This window comes from Temnothorax curvispinosus, unplaced genomic scaffold, assembly GCF_003070985.1.
Source record: "Temnothorax curvispinosus isolate PA1 unplaced genomic scaffold, ASM307098v1 QBEX01001491.1, whole genome shotgun sequence".
Classification (NCBI taxonomy): Eukaryota; Metazoa; Arthropoda; class Insecta; order Hymenoptera; family Formicidae; genus Temnothorax; species Temnothorax curvispinosus.
In genome coordinates this window covers 25817-41125 of record NW_020211271.1, presented here as the reverse complement: position 1 = coordinate 41125, position 15309 = coordinate 25817, and the positions used below count along the sequence as shown (strand labels likewise).

The window sequence follows — 15309 nt, the reverse complement described above, 5'->3', positions numbered from 1 at the left end:
TGAGAGCGCGTATACTCTCTCACAGAACAGAAATACTTAACCCAGAAGAGTTCGGAGAGGAGGCATCTGGCTGATGTATCTTCCTGTTTCCTAGAAGCACGCTGAATCGAGCGCGCAAGCATTCCCTTTGGGATAAACCATTGATGAATGAATTGCTTGTATCCCGTGCTTGATTCTCGCCGCCTGTACGTCTCTCTCTCCTTCTCTCGCGCGAGCAAGTCTTCCGACTTGCGAGATCATCGTCTGTAATGTATACATGAGTCACTCCCGTACGATAGTTTCCTGCCGATGTTGCGTCCAACGTTTCACGTTTGCTCTCTCGCATATCGTAAAGTTGGACTTCTCGGGTTCCAATTCCTCAAGGAGGTTGTAAGGAGAATCAGAAGTGTTAGGAATTGCATAAAATTTAAAACACAAACTATAAATAATGCCAGCATTATTTTTTTTCACCGGTTAGTTTTTAAGAACATTTATAGCAAAGTTCAAGATTTATTAATGTCACTTTTATGTCACAGTTAAAGCTTTATCGCATAACTCTCTGTGTGTATTTTATACAGCAAAGCAAACATACTTGAAGCCAACATACTTGAAGCAAACATACTATGAAGCTAACATACTTGAGATATGACATATAAAAGAAGATAAAAGATTTATTTATTTTGTATTGAGTTTTTGTTAGCCTATTGAAGCAAATTTCGGTTAAATACTTTTTTTTCGATATCGATTAATATCGATTAATTACTACCGCGGTGCACATTTTAATATTGCAAGAAAACCATGCGGACATATTTTTCAATTTTGAAAACATTTTTAATATAACATTCTTTATATATTAAACATAAATTTATTTAGTCCTTAATATTTTTAATAATTATTTTTTTGATAACTGATGTAACATCGAGTCTCCATTAGAGAACCCATTAAAAAACCCTTGAACTTGAAATGTTCTTAAAATACGAACCGGTGAAAAAATCTAAAAAAATTCACATGCTGATATTATTTATAAAAGAGCTTACGTTATAAATTTTATGCAGTTCTTAACATTTTTTATTCTCCTTACAATTTCCTTAACCACGCGTACAACAATCCTCTTCCGAAATGCTCTTGTGAAAGAAAAATGTTCGAAGAGCGTGGCGCGAGTCGTGGAGTTAAATGGTGAGGTCGAATTTCTTACGAGCGACGCCACATATATCTTCGCCGGAAATATTAGTCAGTAGATTATCACGTAGATGATTGACATCGACACGTAATGACGTATGCAACGTATAAAATTCCTTGCTTTGATATATTTGACTGAATCATATTTATAGTACGGCGAAATGCGAGTCCAAGAGTAAAACTTTGGAAAACAAAAAATTAAACTGTCAAGTAACCTGTATAAAATTATTCAAAACAACATTATTCAAATAATATTGCCTAATTATCATCAGTGAATAATCGCTTCACATTCTAATTATGTTATATTTAGAAATTGATAACGCTATAAAGATATCACATTAAGTATCACACAGAGATAAACGTAGCTCCAGCAGTCATTCACCGATGCCCGCTCATTCACTGGCGTGTCCACGTGTTTACATCGTCGCACGTTCAACTCGCCGAAATTCTATCCCTTCGAGTCTTATCCTCTCTCTTTCTCTCTCTCTTTCTCTCTCTCTCTCTCTCTCTCTTTCCTTTATCCAAACCTCCCCCGAAATTCCCCCCTGTCGTCGACGCGACACGCTTCTGCGACTTTGCGCCAGCACAAACAGATTCAGGCCGGTCGTCTGAATCATATAGAAGCTATTCGCGGAAGCTGGGCCTGCGGAGCAAGAGCGTTAACGTCCCGTCACGTCGCCCGGCGAGAGGGTCCCCCGTTCAACTGTGTTAAGTGCCCTGTACCTATAAGGGGCATGCCACGCGAGGGGAGGAGAGTTCGCAAACATAAGCCCACATACATACTCTCCGATGTAGGACCCTAACACATGACACGGCGAATAAAGCTGTCAGTAGCGCTCGTCGCGGTCGCCGGATCTCCTGGTTCGGCTTCGACAGCCGCGCATCCGCGAGATCGCCCAAACCTATATGTGTCCTCCGCGTGCCGTCCGCGTCACGTGTCTCAGAATTACGGCGCCGAGGGAGACGAGATTTTCCTAGATACGGAGGATTATCGGAAATCGTTTGCACGTGTATATGCTTTGTGCCGTCAGAACGGAGCTGTTCGGAGTTTGTGGAGCTATCAAAACTTGCGTATTCGGAAATTATCGTAATACGGATCCTCAGATTCTTGAGACAACCGAATTTCCGGTAAAGATTTTCACATCGATGACGTATTAAATGTTTCGATTAACGAGACTTCGATTTGCCGTCGGACTTGTGTTTTAAAAAAGAACGCAAAAGAAATCTCGAAAAGGAGAGAACGCAAGTTGGTGATAACATTGCGCGTCATAATCGTGCATTCGTGGTGACTTCTTTGAGATTTAAAAAAAAAAAATTTTTTGACAGTGTCGCTAAACCAAGTTAGAAGAATTTTTCTCAACAAGAGCAAAACAATTTTGAAAAGTAGTCTGAACGAATGGGTGCGCAAAACAAACGTTGCGCTTGAGCTCCTTAACTTTCGGCGAATCAAATTCTTTCCGCACTACGTGATCCGGTTGCTCGCGCGATTGCAGGCGCGCTTCGTGGGCGTGAGAAAATCGGCCGGACCGACCGCCGACTGGCACGGATACGGACATTATAACTCATCAGAGAGAGAGATAGAGAGAGAGAGAAAGAGAGTCCGGACTCGTACGCGGTCCCTGATACGAAGGTTCTTCCTATGCGAGCGACCAACTCGACCAACCATCTCTGCGCAAAATAATGCAGTCCTAATTGCGAGAAATCTCTATCTCATTTATGCAAAGACAGTGTCAGTTGACGCTGTAACTTGACCACGTCTCTGGGAATCGTGATTTCCTTTCTTTTATGCAGAAGTTGACGTTGATCGCGAGTTCGGGACTTGGTCAACGAGGCAGATGAACATAGCACCGGAAAGTATGGAGAACAAGTATCGGCGCGTTATAATAATGAGCAGGAGGCCGGTCGCGCGATTTTCCCCCATGTTGGAAAATAATTCGAGGAATATTCTCGCGAGTGGTGAACTGAAGAGCGGGAATCTTTCGAGGAACCTGCGCGTTACGTGACTCTTTCGGGAATGATGAGATCGTTCGTGAGACTCGAAACGACGAGGAGCGCGTAGTGAAAAAGCGCGCGCGTATACTGTCGACGAACTCTTTCCCCAGGCTCGAGTTCACGCGACGTGGGTTCATATTCCGCGGGTTAGAACGGTAGTGGACGCGCGGGGGGTGAATAATATCTCTCGGGGAAAAAGTGAAAGAAACGCGCGTGAAAAGGCACGCGTGGGAACCTGAATTGGAACTTGGCCCGAACCTCGCTCGCGAGTTTACGCGCGCTTGCGACTCCGGTGGGCTGGCGACGTGCTTTTTCTCGGCCGAGCCTCTTACCGCTTTCGTTCACCAACATATGTGCGCTATGATCTCAAACAAGGTAAGCACACCGCGATTTCAGCTCGATTGCCATTCAACTGATAAGTCGCAGTCGCAAAAGGCAGGAAGGTTTAACAGAAGTCGAAAAAAAACTGTCGATGCGTCTTTTTGTTTGAAAAACCAGGAGTAATTTTTATCAGAAATTATACTAGACTTAATAAAATTGTAATAAATTATAGATGTCATTTGTGGTGATATTTATAACATTCGAAATAGTGATAAATGATTTTATTTTATCATTTTCTAAAACAATCAAATATTAATTTAAAAAGAGACAGAAACTAGACATTCAAAATTTTTATTTTTAATGTTTACAGCTACTTATTTTATCAGATCTCAATATGACATTTCAAGTTTTATTTTTTCTGTTTAAAAATCAATCCTTAATCTTATTACCAATATAAATTCTAGAGCCTCGACGTATATCTCTTTTCTTATACATTTTTGGAGCAATTAAATGTTATTTATCAAAGTCAGAAATTTTTATTTTTTGCATTCACACAGCAGATCTCTTCGTGACATATCTCATTTCTCTCATTCCTCAGACATCTGAATTTTTAATTTTATCGATTCTCAACCTTGTCGCCGGAATAAACCCTACGAGCTCGGGTTAATGCGCCGTAGAAGGCCTCGCAAAACGAAAGTAACGCGGCCGCGGTATTCCTTCCTTATTGCCGTTATTGACGGTGCGTATCTGGAGGAGGAAGTCAGGATAAGATTGGATCTCTTGCACCCACGATCGACTTTCCGTGCAACATCGATAAATCGGTGGAGACGTGGCCGAACCGATCGTGATGACGGAATTATTTATGTCGCGAGTAATTCGCATGCATGTTATTTTACACGAAATGAGCTTTAACTTGCCGACGATTAACTCCATCCAATCACTCGGAGGTAACGACAGTAATTCCATAACGAAACTCATTCGTTGCTTATATAGTTAACGGCCTATCTCTATATAATTCTTAATTTATTTTTGCATTCTAATTAAGATTTTTATTATAATATCTTTAAGATTTTATGGGATAGTTTTTGCGACGCGTGGTGGTTAACTTAATTATGACTAATCTAATATGTGTGTATTTTATAGCTATTTCAATGCTCAAAGTGTTATACGAACGACAGCTTTAATTGTTAATTATTCAGTTATTACATTATTACCTTAAACTGACAGCTGCTAAATGCGAGGTCTATAGTTACGATCAAGGCGCGATTCTAAAATATTCGACACATTTTATGGTCTAACTAGTCAGGATTTGCGCGATGTGTTATAGCGGTACCTTCAAGCAACGAGAAATCGCAGGAAACTTGAAATACAGTTATCCGCTGCGTTTTTTCATCGCAAGGCCGAGCGAGGATGAGGCAATCAACGCGTTGATACATCAATCGGTCAGGTTCCGCGTTCGCGGATTAATACACGGTGTCCTATTAATATAAGATGACCATTGTTGACTCCTCAAACTTTCGTTATTTAAGAAAAAAAAAACGAATAAAAAGAACATCGTCTTTCAAATCTGTGATTATTTCGTAAAACCGATGTAGACGACCGACATAATCGATACATATGATATTCGATGTGTCTTCAGTCGTTTATAGATTTCTTGTCGACGGTCGTTTCTCTAATTATGTGCGTTCACAATCAGGAAAACGACCGCTGGTAAAAACTCGACAAACTACCGGAGAGACACACATCAATATAATTTATCACTCCCGCGAACGTTTTTGCGATGCGCGAATATTTGTGAATTTGCGGGCTTTTTTTCTTTCTTCTTACGACCATGGCGATCTGTGGACTCGTTAATCTCATGACTCTCGCAATTACAAAAAAAATCGAAAAAATATATATTCACGTTACACCTTCTTTATTTATCTGCAGTGTTCGACGACAGGTTAATGAAGGTGCGCGTGCACGCGTACGGATCGGGCCACGTGCGCGTTACAAACGGCAGGATGTAAAACAGTTATTGCTAATAAAAATCAATTAACCGAGTTGTCAATAATTTTCGCATTGGCGTTAATATTTTACAATTTATGTTGAATAATGTAAATAGATTAAACTTTGGCTCCGTTCGCTCAGACGTTTGATATACTTAAGTTTATCAACGAAAAATTTATTGCTAGCAGATAAATTTTTCTATTACACAGATTTGTCTTTTTTCTTTCTTTCTTTATAATGTATTATGTTCTAATCGGTTATTCGTAAGAAGCGATTCCGGATGAACTCCTTGAGATGCTGCGGACGCTGTAACTCACGTTAGAGATTCAAGTCATCAATAAGGAAAAATATTCCCCAGCTATATGTCATCGCTCGTAGCTTTCCGTACGAGAGAAATATCGGTCGCTACACTTACCAAGTATAATATAATTGCACTTAATTGATTCCTCCCTGTGCATTACGTAGCAACTTAATTAAGTGAATCATCTGCGAGCTTTTCTTAACGCGAAGCGGTAACGTTATGCAATGTTTTATCACGTTCGACGATGAGAAAACAAAAAAATTAGTTCGCAGAAAACGTCGTGGCTCTAGAAAACCCGGATCGTCACGTAATAATTGGCCGCACAACGTTATTGGTGAATTTCTGTGACGACAAGGGATCGTCCATCGGCCGAGCGACTCTCGTGAGTCTTGTGCACGCTAGAGATTTTCAAGTTTCCAGAAATGCTGAACCTTCGAGCCGCTTATCTGATTTCACGCAAACGTCATTCATCACGTTTCAACGGGTAATAACAGAGATCACGCGATTGGATATGCTACGTAGGAGACATCCGTTGCGTCACCCTGGTAAACTCATCTTTGGTGTTTTCCAATGAGAAGTATTATAATTAAGAGAGACGTCACTGGGGAAGAATTTTTTTCGTTTATTTATAAAATACCGTTCATCGAATTAAATCTGCTTCAGTGACATCAGACAATTATTAGACCATTGAGTTTGAACGAGAAATTTTTCATGATACACATTCGTCCAAAAGAGAACAAAAAATTTCGTTTTCTATAGAACGGGTTTCGGAATTATTTCAGAGCTGCGATAAGGTTGAAAATTGAACGATCTCCAATGATTAGATCATCGTAATACGGTTAGCTGAGAAAGGGAAAGAGCCCTCAGGGATCTCGAGTATTGAGCCTTTAGGAATTAATTCCACGAAGTGGGAATTCGCTCGCAATGTGCTTATGAACGCCTCGTTAAGACAATCGCGAAAGCGACCGACGCAAAAGCCGGCCGGGAAAGTGCCCGGCCGAGTTTGAGTCGCACGTTTGAATTTGTATACGCGAAGCTTACTCAAACTGCTACAGGTAATCTGGTAATGCAATCGCAGAACAAACAAGTCATCCCTTTTTTAAACGTATCAGATTATTCAAAAGATGATAAAACCATGCAATTTTGCTATTTTTGTGGATTTTTATAAATTATAAAGCTTAAATTTACAAAATATAATCTCAATTGCCTTTATACCCAGAAAAATTAATTTAATTTTTAGAAACACTGGTTTTATTATCGAGAATCCTAGATTTATATTATTTTCACAAAAATTAATTTGTCAAAGATTTAACTTGCGATATTAAATCTCAGTTACACAATTGAGTCAGTAAATAAAATTAGAACTCGACGAAATTTTCTCTGTTTATCGAAAAATTTGATAGGAAAGTTTGACGCGTTTGTTTCATTATCAGTCAAGAAAGTGTTGCGCATTTGTTTCTGGTATTTTAAGCGGCAAATCGACTAGACCTAAGTGTCTTTCATAATAAACGTCCGACTACTTTATCGTCTTATCTCTCTCGTTCTGCTCGTAGCGTAAAACTCGTTCGTTATTGGCTGTCGCTCGATGGTTCGATCCGAAAACTCGTTCTCGCACGTCATTTTCTTTTCCCTTTCAGTTCTACGCCCGCGAGCGCTTTTATTACGCTCTTTCCGCAACGCGCGCTCGTCGACCGACGTCGCGAGTTATCGACCTTAAAACCGCAATGAAGATTTATCTCTATCAGCCTTATCTCGCGCCCGCCGCTAAGCGGGCCAGAAATAGCCGGCGATTATGCACGGCAATACATAAATCAAGGTGCACCCGATATTGCGCCGGTACGCGCATCAAGCCCATTTAAATTTCTAGCGACGAGAAGCAAGGTTGAGCTATTAATACGTCGCCAGTGCTCATTCAAGCCTTGCAGAAGAAAATTCATTATTTTCGTGGATGCGAGTTTTTGCGTCTCTCGACGGGAAAATCCAGTCCACTAGCTTATGTATGTCGTAAAACCTTTACCTTTCTTTGCCAATTGAAAATAAAACGCGAAACAATAATCGACTTGGTTGCATAACTGCGCCACACGTATATAACTGCGCGATAATTTTGCGCAGGTACTGTTCCTTCGCGCACGCGATTATCGGCTCGTATTTATTGACGATTGATGATTTATTCATGCTCTTTATGTTCGTCGCGGGACATTTACGAAGACGATACCGAGCCGGTTACAGAGAGACGATTACCATAGATGAAAATGCAATACGTCAATTAGGCGAACGGACAAGCGGATAAAATAATTGCTCTCGCCTCTGGAATTCTTTTCGTTGCCTCGGGCAAGGGGGGCAAGAAAAAGGAAACGGTTGAGAAGTCACCGTGTCATTATGCACGACATTCTTAATAGCGTGTCGCGTCTACGGCACGCGTATCCGCAATCAGCGTCTCTCTGCGCTCTCTCGGTTGATGCAACCGTCGAGTGGGTTTGCGCCAAACGTAACCGTCGGCGTCGGTGTGCCCCAAACTTCATGGTCGTTTAAATTCTTCTGCCTACTTTTACCGCCGAAATAGGATCGCAGGAAATAGCCGTCTCTCTGTCGCCGAATTCTTAGCCGATGTCGGTTAAAGTTGCGTCAGAAATCCGTAGAGTGAAAGCGTGGCACGCATTGGGTATTTATTTATGACCAGAAGGGGGGAGCTTCGATTTTGGCGACTTACAAAAGAAGATCGTGGGACTCTAATTTTACACGTGCAGAAAAAAAAGAAGACAAATTGGAAATGTCAACGCAGCGGTTTCGGTCTCATTAAATCCGCGGAATTCCCTATTATTTCGACATAGACGAATTTGCGGCCGAGATATTTGCGAATCACTTTTCCGCTTAAATCAAATCATCCCACACGCGATGCGATAATTGCCGGAACATCATGCCGTTGCATAATGGAATTTCGTAACAGTGTCTTAATCGCAGTGCGATTTTTATCGCGACCGTACTGGCGGCCGACTGACTTATTTAATCGTACACACTGATGCGCATTTTATCGTTCTTTAATCACCAATCTGTGGCCGCCGATGATCGGGTCTCGAGATAAGTTGGCGAATCCGCTCTCGCAAGATAAACTTTCGTACAACGGGGTCAGTTAGCAAAAATATCTGCGGAAGAAAATGGAACGCATAAAATCACGCGTCCCTCTCCCCCTCCCGCCAAGTATAACGAACGTCAGATTTACGACACGGAAGGAATAGAATTAACGCTCTTCCGAGGCGCTCTCGTCTACCTGTCTACTACTCTCTCGTTATCGTAGCGCTACGATTCACTACTCGCGCTCGCGTAACCGCGGCGCGTTCTCCAGTACGCTACAGGCAGCGGCGGAGGCTCCGCGCGCTTGTTCCGGGAGTCCCCGGTCCCCGACCCATGCACCATGTTGAGAGTCGCCGCGAGTCTCCCTCGCCTCGTTCCCTCACTCATTCTCTGTCCCTGTCCATCTGCACACCATCGTTTCGCTCTATCTCTCCCCGTATACGCTATAGCGGCCCCGCAGGGAAGGAAAAAGGAGAGCCAACGGGATCGGACAAGGATACGGCGATGCGCACGGTGACAGGGAGGAGAGGAAGGATATACGCGAAAGAAGGAAAGGCGAGAGGAGAGAAAAGGGACGAAGAGAAAGAAAAAGCGCGGTACGAAGAGTCCGGACGGTAGAGAGATCGAGGGAGACGGAGATACACGAGCGCATATACACGCACAAAGAAATGAGAGGACGAAGGAGGAACGACAATCGGGAATAACACGCGGGGGGTCTCGGCTCTCTCACGACGGAGGACGACGGACGAAGGGAGAGTGGACGCAGCAAGGAAGGGTGCGCAGGGAGCGAAGGAGTAAGCGGCGGCGGTGGCGGTGGCGGTGGCGGAGGAGGACGAGGAGGAGGAGGAGGAGAGCTCTGGAGCAAAGCGCGGGAAGCAGCGCGAGGGGGGTACGAGAACGACGATAGAGTGACGGTAGAGAGGGGTCCGGGGGGCCGGTGGGGGTCTGGCAAGAAGCGCGGGATCCCATTGGTTCGCGGCCGGGCCATATTATAAGCGGCTGCAGTCCGCGCTAGTTAATGTTAGCTCGAACCTCCACGAGAGACGACGCATCTCTCTTGTCCGCCGTCGCCGTCGCCGCCGCCGTCGTTACTACTGCTACTACTACTACGACTACTACTATACGCACGCACGCCTCTACATAGCGCCGCCGGAGTACCGCGTACCGCGTGAGAGCCGTTTACCACACGTTCACGTACACAGACACCGCAAAGAGAGAACGAGAGAGAGAGAGCAAGGAAGAGAGACAGAGAGGGACCATCAACCTGAGAGATAACACGCGTTGATAAGAGACGCGCCGCATCAGAAAGATCGCGATTCTTCCGCAAGCGCACGTATACACGCACTCGATTTCGTCCGCGAGCTTCGAGGAGTCCAGCCACGCGTTCGTCGGTCCAGTGTTCGCCGTCGTTCAGCTATTGTTCGGGGACGCGTGTCGATCGTAGGATCGAAGCGGCCGAGTGTCAAAAGTGAGCGAGAAAAGAGAGCCGGAATCCTAATTCGCCAGGGTCCAGTGAGGGAAAGAGAGGGAAGCGTAAGAGAGATAAGACGGAGAAAGGGACCCAGTTTCCTTTGGACACCACCGACGAGAGGGTACCAAGGAGATCCAAAAGCGCGAGATAAACCAGGACCGAGTGCGAAAGCGAATAACGAAGTAAGTCCCGTTGCATCACTCGTTGAAACCTTCCCGCGGACGAAATTCGAGAAACATCTCGACCGTATCTCGATCATATCAGCTACACCGACATAATGATACTGACATGATGTTACGTATAGTTTGTAAGCTATATTTTTTTTATGACGCGTAGCGTTTATATGCAGCGACACGAGGACGGATACCCGTAAACTTCACTTGTTTGCCGTTCCATTAGAGTCGTGATTTCCAGAATTAAACTCAACTCGCGTGTTGGCTCTAAAAATAACAAAAAATAACACTATCGATGAACCACGTGGACATTCCTTCTGAAGTTTTTTAAAGTTTACAAATCAAAGTCGCGTTAGAAAATCCTAATACCTGTTAAGTCGAGAATTTATATTGACCCTTGACATGGTCCTGATAAAAAATCTATATTTACGTGGACCCCTGGCAGACACAAAAGAAAGAGGGAGAGAGCAAAATAATGAGAGAGATTTGACGCGTTCGCGTTTTCCCGCTTGCTCGAATCGAGACCCGAGAAGAAGCAAACAGGTGGTCGAATAGACGACGATCGAGGCGGCGACTCGTGTCAAACGCGCTGCTTTTCGCAACTTCAATCCGTTGATTTTTGTCTCTTCCCGAAGAACTCATCTTTGATGAATATATTGAAATTAAGAAACTAATTTTTACCCAAGGATGCAATTGAAATGATAAATTAAGAATTTGCTCTTTTGAATCTTATTATTTAAGTCTGACAAATTCTGAACATTTATTCTACTACTCTTGCGTTTAAGTTATTTAACTAAAAATTAAAAAATAAAATTTTTCGTATCTCGTAATTGTCTTGCAACGATATAGAGAAAATATTATCTTGCCTCACGAAACACGCATTGCTTTCACTTAAAATAGCGAGCGCGTAATTTGAAGTGTTAAAGAGCGCGGTTAACCCTTCATGCACTTGACCTTTGCGCACTCGTGCTGGAGAGTAAAATCAAGGGTGGCGGATGGCATCTCGATGTTTATTCCCGTCTCGTGTAGTCTTGGTCCAAGACACGACTCGTAATTACATCCATTTCGCATCGATTAGGACATCGTTGCGATATTAAAAATTTTCCTTTTACGTTTATCAGGTTTTCGCATTTTTCCATTAAAACTGAAAGCGATAAGCGGCGTACGCGATTGAAGAATAAGCAACGTGCAATTTCCGATAATAAGTGTCTACACACGAAGGCTAGAGTTAATAAATTTCGCCAGGGTTTCCTCTAAGCGGTCAATATTTATATTGGGACGCAAACAAAGTTTCTTTCCTCTGCCTCGGTAAAAAGGAAAGGAAGAAAAAGGCGAGAGCAACGCGCAATGCACTAGGTGACCGGCCATGGACCGCGGCTAAACGCGCGCGCGCGCGCACGCACGCACGCACGGCGGCCTCCTCGTTCGTTTTCAGTCACTCGTTCTCCTTGTCCTTCTATCTCGGCCCACGCGGGTTTCTCACCACTGCAGCACTGGGACGAGATGCGATTTTTTCCTGCGTTCGCGGTAGATCGATCGTCGTAGGTTTTCGCGAAGGCCCCGCGATCGAAATCGGGACTGACCGCCCGGAGCCGCCCCCCATACCCGCGGCCCGAAAGAATGTATAATCTCGCTATATCGCAACAAAAAGAAGAAAACAAAAAGGCAGCAGGATCGAGGCGCGCAAACATCGTCAGAAATTTTAAAATCATCTTCAGCTGCATTGCATCACGATCCTCACGCTGGATAAACCACGCTCCCTGCGTGAAATCTTTGACTTGAAAAATGAGAATCGTTTATTTTGGACGGGACGACGCGTTTAATTTACAGAAACAATTGGAGAGCGGACTTATCTCGTTAATTGTATTAAAATAATCGCTGAATGAATGCAGGAATAGATGCGCAAGGTAGATGACATAGCTTCAGCCAGCTTATACTGACAAAAAGGGGGGAAGCAGAGAGCGTTCGAGAAAAGGTCGAGGAGGAAGGCGAGACGAAACGGTGAAAGGGAAGGGCGTGTGTTACGGGGTCTATCTTTAGAGTTCATTCAGAGAATCTTTTGCTCTCGCACAGCCGGGCGAGGGCCAAACGTCAGCCGATTCACGCCTCGATGACCCACACATACACGCACTCACACACACACACGCGCTCACACACACATACACGCTCCCTCGCGCGTTCTTCTCCGGTATGTAAGCTAGCGCCCGTTAAACATGGCCTAAATGCAGCGGTGGGGCGCCTTAACAGGTGTGGAGAATTCGCGTTCCGAGGCGTATCTGACGCGATCGTTTAGAGAGGCTAAGAATTCCTATTTTTCGTACTCACGAAGCTCGATTAATTTCCGTTTCTTCTACTTATGAACAGACAATTCATATGTCTAATGAAATGTTCGAAAAACAATTACGATCTGTAATTGGCTTGCAAATAAGATTTACAGAAAACACGTAAAAATTTTAGATTTCGACAATTTCAGAGTAAAATCTCTATAAACAGATAACCAATTCGAATCTATACATTTATGTGTACGTGTAATAAATTCAAATAACTGATCAGTAAAAAGAAAAATCGGGGAAATTGATTCTCGCGATTCATTCTCCGATCAAGAAGGGAAAGAATGGATACGTATCGTTTACCGATCTTGTACTGTTTTCAAAATCTTTCGAATTTCGAATACGTGCTTCCAGACGGTTTTGCGCGAATGAAAAGATTAGAACAACGCGAGTGACGACTATTTCGAGGAAGGATCGGAAGAAAAACGATCTCGGAGGTCAACGATTGACGCGTTCGGTGGTCTTCCCGGAAGTACGACCGTAGGCCCCATGCAGACATAACGGGCCTTTTCCTAAACATCTGCCGATCCAGAAGAAGTCGAGCGTGCGACTGTTTTATGACCTCGTAATCTCTTCGCCGCGCGACAACTGGATCGGTTCGCCAAAGAATCGCGGAAAGGAAGACGTAATTTCTTCGTCTTCCACGGCTTTATCTTCTTCAGTAACAAAAGAAAAAGATTTCGTCGACATAACTGACTCGATTCATTCGAAGTAACAGAATTCACGCGGTAAAATCATCTCACGCGTTATTAATCCTTATTAATCTTAAGGTTAATGGTTTTTATCATATTTTTAATCGCACTCTCAGAAAAGAATTCTAGATACAATACTATTAGGATCGAAATAGGGCCAATCATATTTAGTATTGAAAGAAGAATATTTTAATCTTAAATAAAGGAATTCTTAAATTAGACTTCTAGAAAAAAGAATATTTTAATCTTAAATAGAGATATTCTTAAATCTAGAATAAAATAATCTTGATGCTATCCCTCTAATTTTCTCAGAATTATTCTAGATTCAAGAATTCCTCTATTTAAGATTAAAATATTCTTCTTTTAATACTAAATATGATTGGCCTTATTTCGATCCTAATAGTATTGTATCTAGAATTCTTTTCTGAGAGTGCGGGCTTGCTGTACAGTTATAAAACATATCGCAGTCCCGCGAATATATCCAACATCTAAGAATGTCTTTTCGAGTGAGACACGGACGAGAGCCCATGATACTGTAAATAACCGCGAGCGTGTGCGAAGCGTGGCAGAGAGGCTTATGATCGATTAAATCCACGGATAGCAAACGCGGCCATAGAGGAGAGACGAAAGAAAGAGAAAGATGAGAGAGAGAGAGATTTCGCAATTTCTTCGGCCGGAGGCCACTCGCCGTTTCTGAACGCTGACATATCTTCAGGGAGATCCGCAAATATCGCGGCGTCCTTTACTTAGCGCGTATCGGCATTGCGAGCGCGACACCGCCTGCTATTTTTAGAGAACGGGAATGCATTTACCGCAGCGTGACGTTTTATAGTTTGCTTTACGAGTTGAGTCGCGCGGCGCGCGGCAATTGCTTTACGCGCCGCGCGATTCCGCTCCTCAATCAGGTATTCTCAGTAAAGAACGCTCGTTGAAATGTTTAGGCATCGAGCGAGCGTTTCTCGGTGTTATTGACCCCCGTGTGAAAATCGCGGCAAAACGTAATTGAGATGCGCGGGTCGCGAGTTATCGCTATCGATAGATTAGGTGAAGCATAATCATTGGAGTCATGTGTCACATAGAATGCATATGAGAGATATACATACAGCGAGAGATTCTATATTTATATAACGGATAACGGCTAAATTTTATAAATTAAATGTAATTAAATCCACAAAATAATTTAATTTTGTCGTTGAATTAAAAGTAAACGTAACTGGCAATCGTAAAAGTAACGATAATCATAATTAATAATCATAGAATCAATTTATGAAATAACCTATAACATAAATTTGTATCGAAACCATCGATATTAAATGCAGTAAATTAACAGTTTTATAAATACAAAAGAAAATAATTCTCCTCTAGATATTGCTAATCGGTTGACCATACTTGGCGAGAGATCAGTCTCGTTGAAGTCATTAAGTTTCACGCCGCTCAAGCGGCTCGAATTAGAATCACTCGACACTAGTCGCTGAAAACTATTTTTAGATTCTACTACGACCATCAATGGTCATCGATCAGCGTCTCTCGCGTACCTACATTTCGAAGACAGGAAACGAGACCTATTACGGCGACTAGCCGTATCCTTGCCCGCGCTGGATATACATACATCTCTCGCGTTCCGTTACGGATCAATTATTTATCTCATCTCGCGGAGTGATTTATCCGTTTTAAACTTTCTCGGGGAGTCTCGGTATCGCGCCGCCATTCGATCGGGCGTAAATTACACGTGTCGGAATATACGTATGGAGAATCATGGAAGATCACGCGTGATCTCACGTCCGTCCTCTACGCACGAGCGATCTCGATC

The 15309-nt window shown here is 43.2% G+C and overlaps 2 protein-coding genes across 7 annotated transcripts in view; one reads left to right on the top strand and one right to left on the bottom strand.

The window, feature by feature from the left end:
* Positions 1–15309, bottom strand: part of LOC112464308 (peroxisomal leader peptide-processing protease-like) — a 61267-nt gene that overhangs the window by 23177 nt on the left and 22781 nt on the right. The window lies entirely within an intron of this gene.
* Positions 1–15309, top strand: part of LOC112464333 (ion transport peptide-like) — a 43710-nt gene that overhangs the window by 6801 nt on the left and 21600 nt on the right. The window contains exon 1 of one of the 5 annotated variants that reach the window (XM_025031293.1): positions 2020–3525. The exons of 3 other annotated variants lie outside the window; for them this stretch is intronic. In XM_025031293.1, coding sequence (XP_024887061.1) covers positions 3502–3525 — 24 coding nt within the window. In that variant the 5' untranslated portion in view covers positions 2020–3501. Of the gene's footprint in view, positions 1–2019; positions 3526–9822; positions 10487–15309 lie in introns of those variants that run through there. One more of the 5 variants, XM_025031300.1, reaches the window with a different exon arrangement.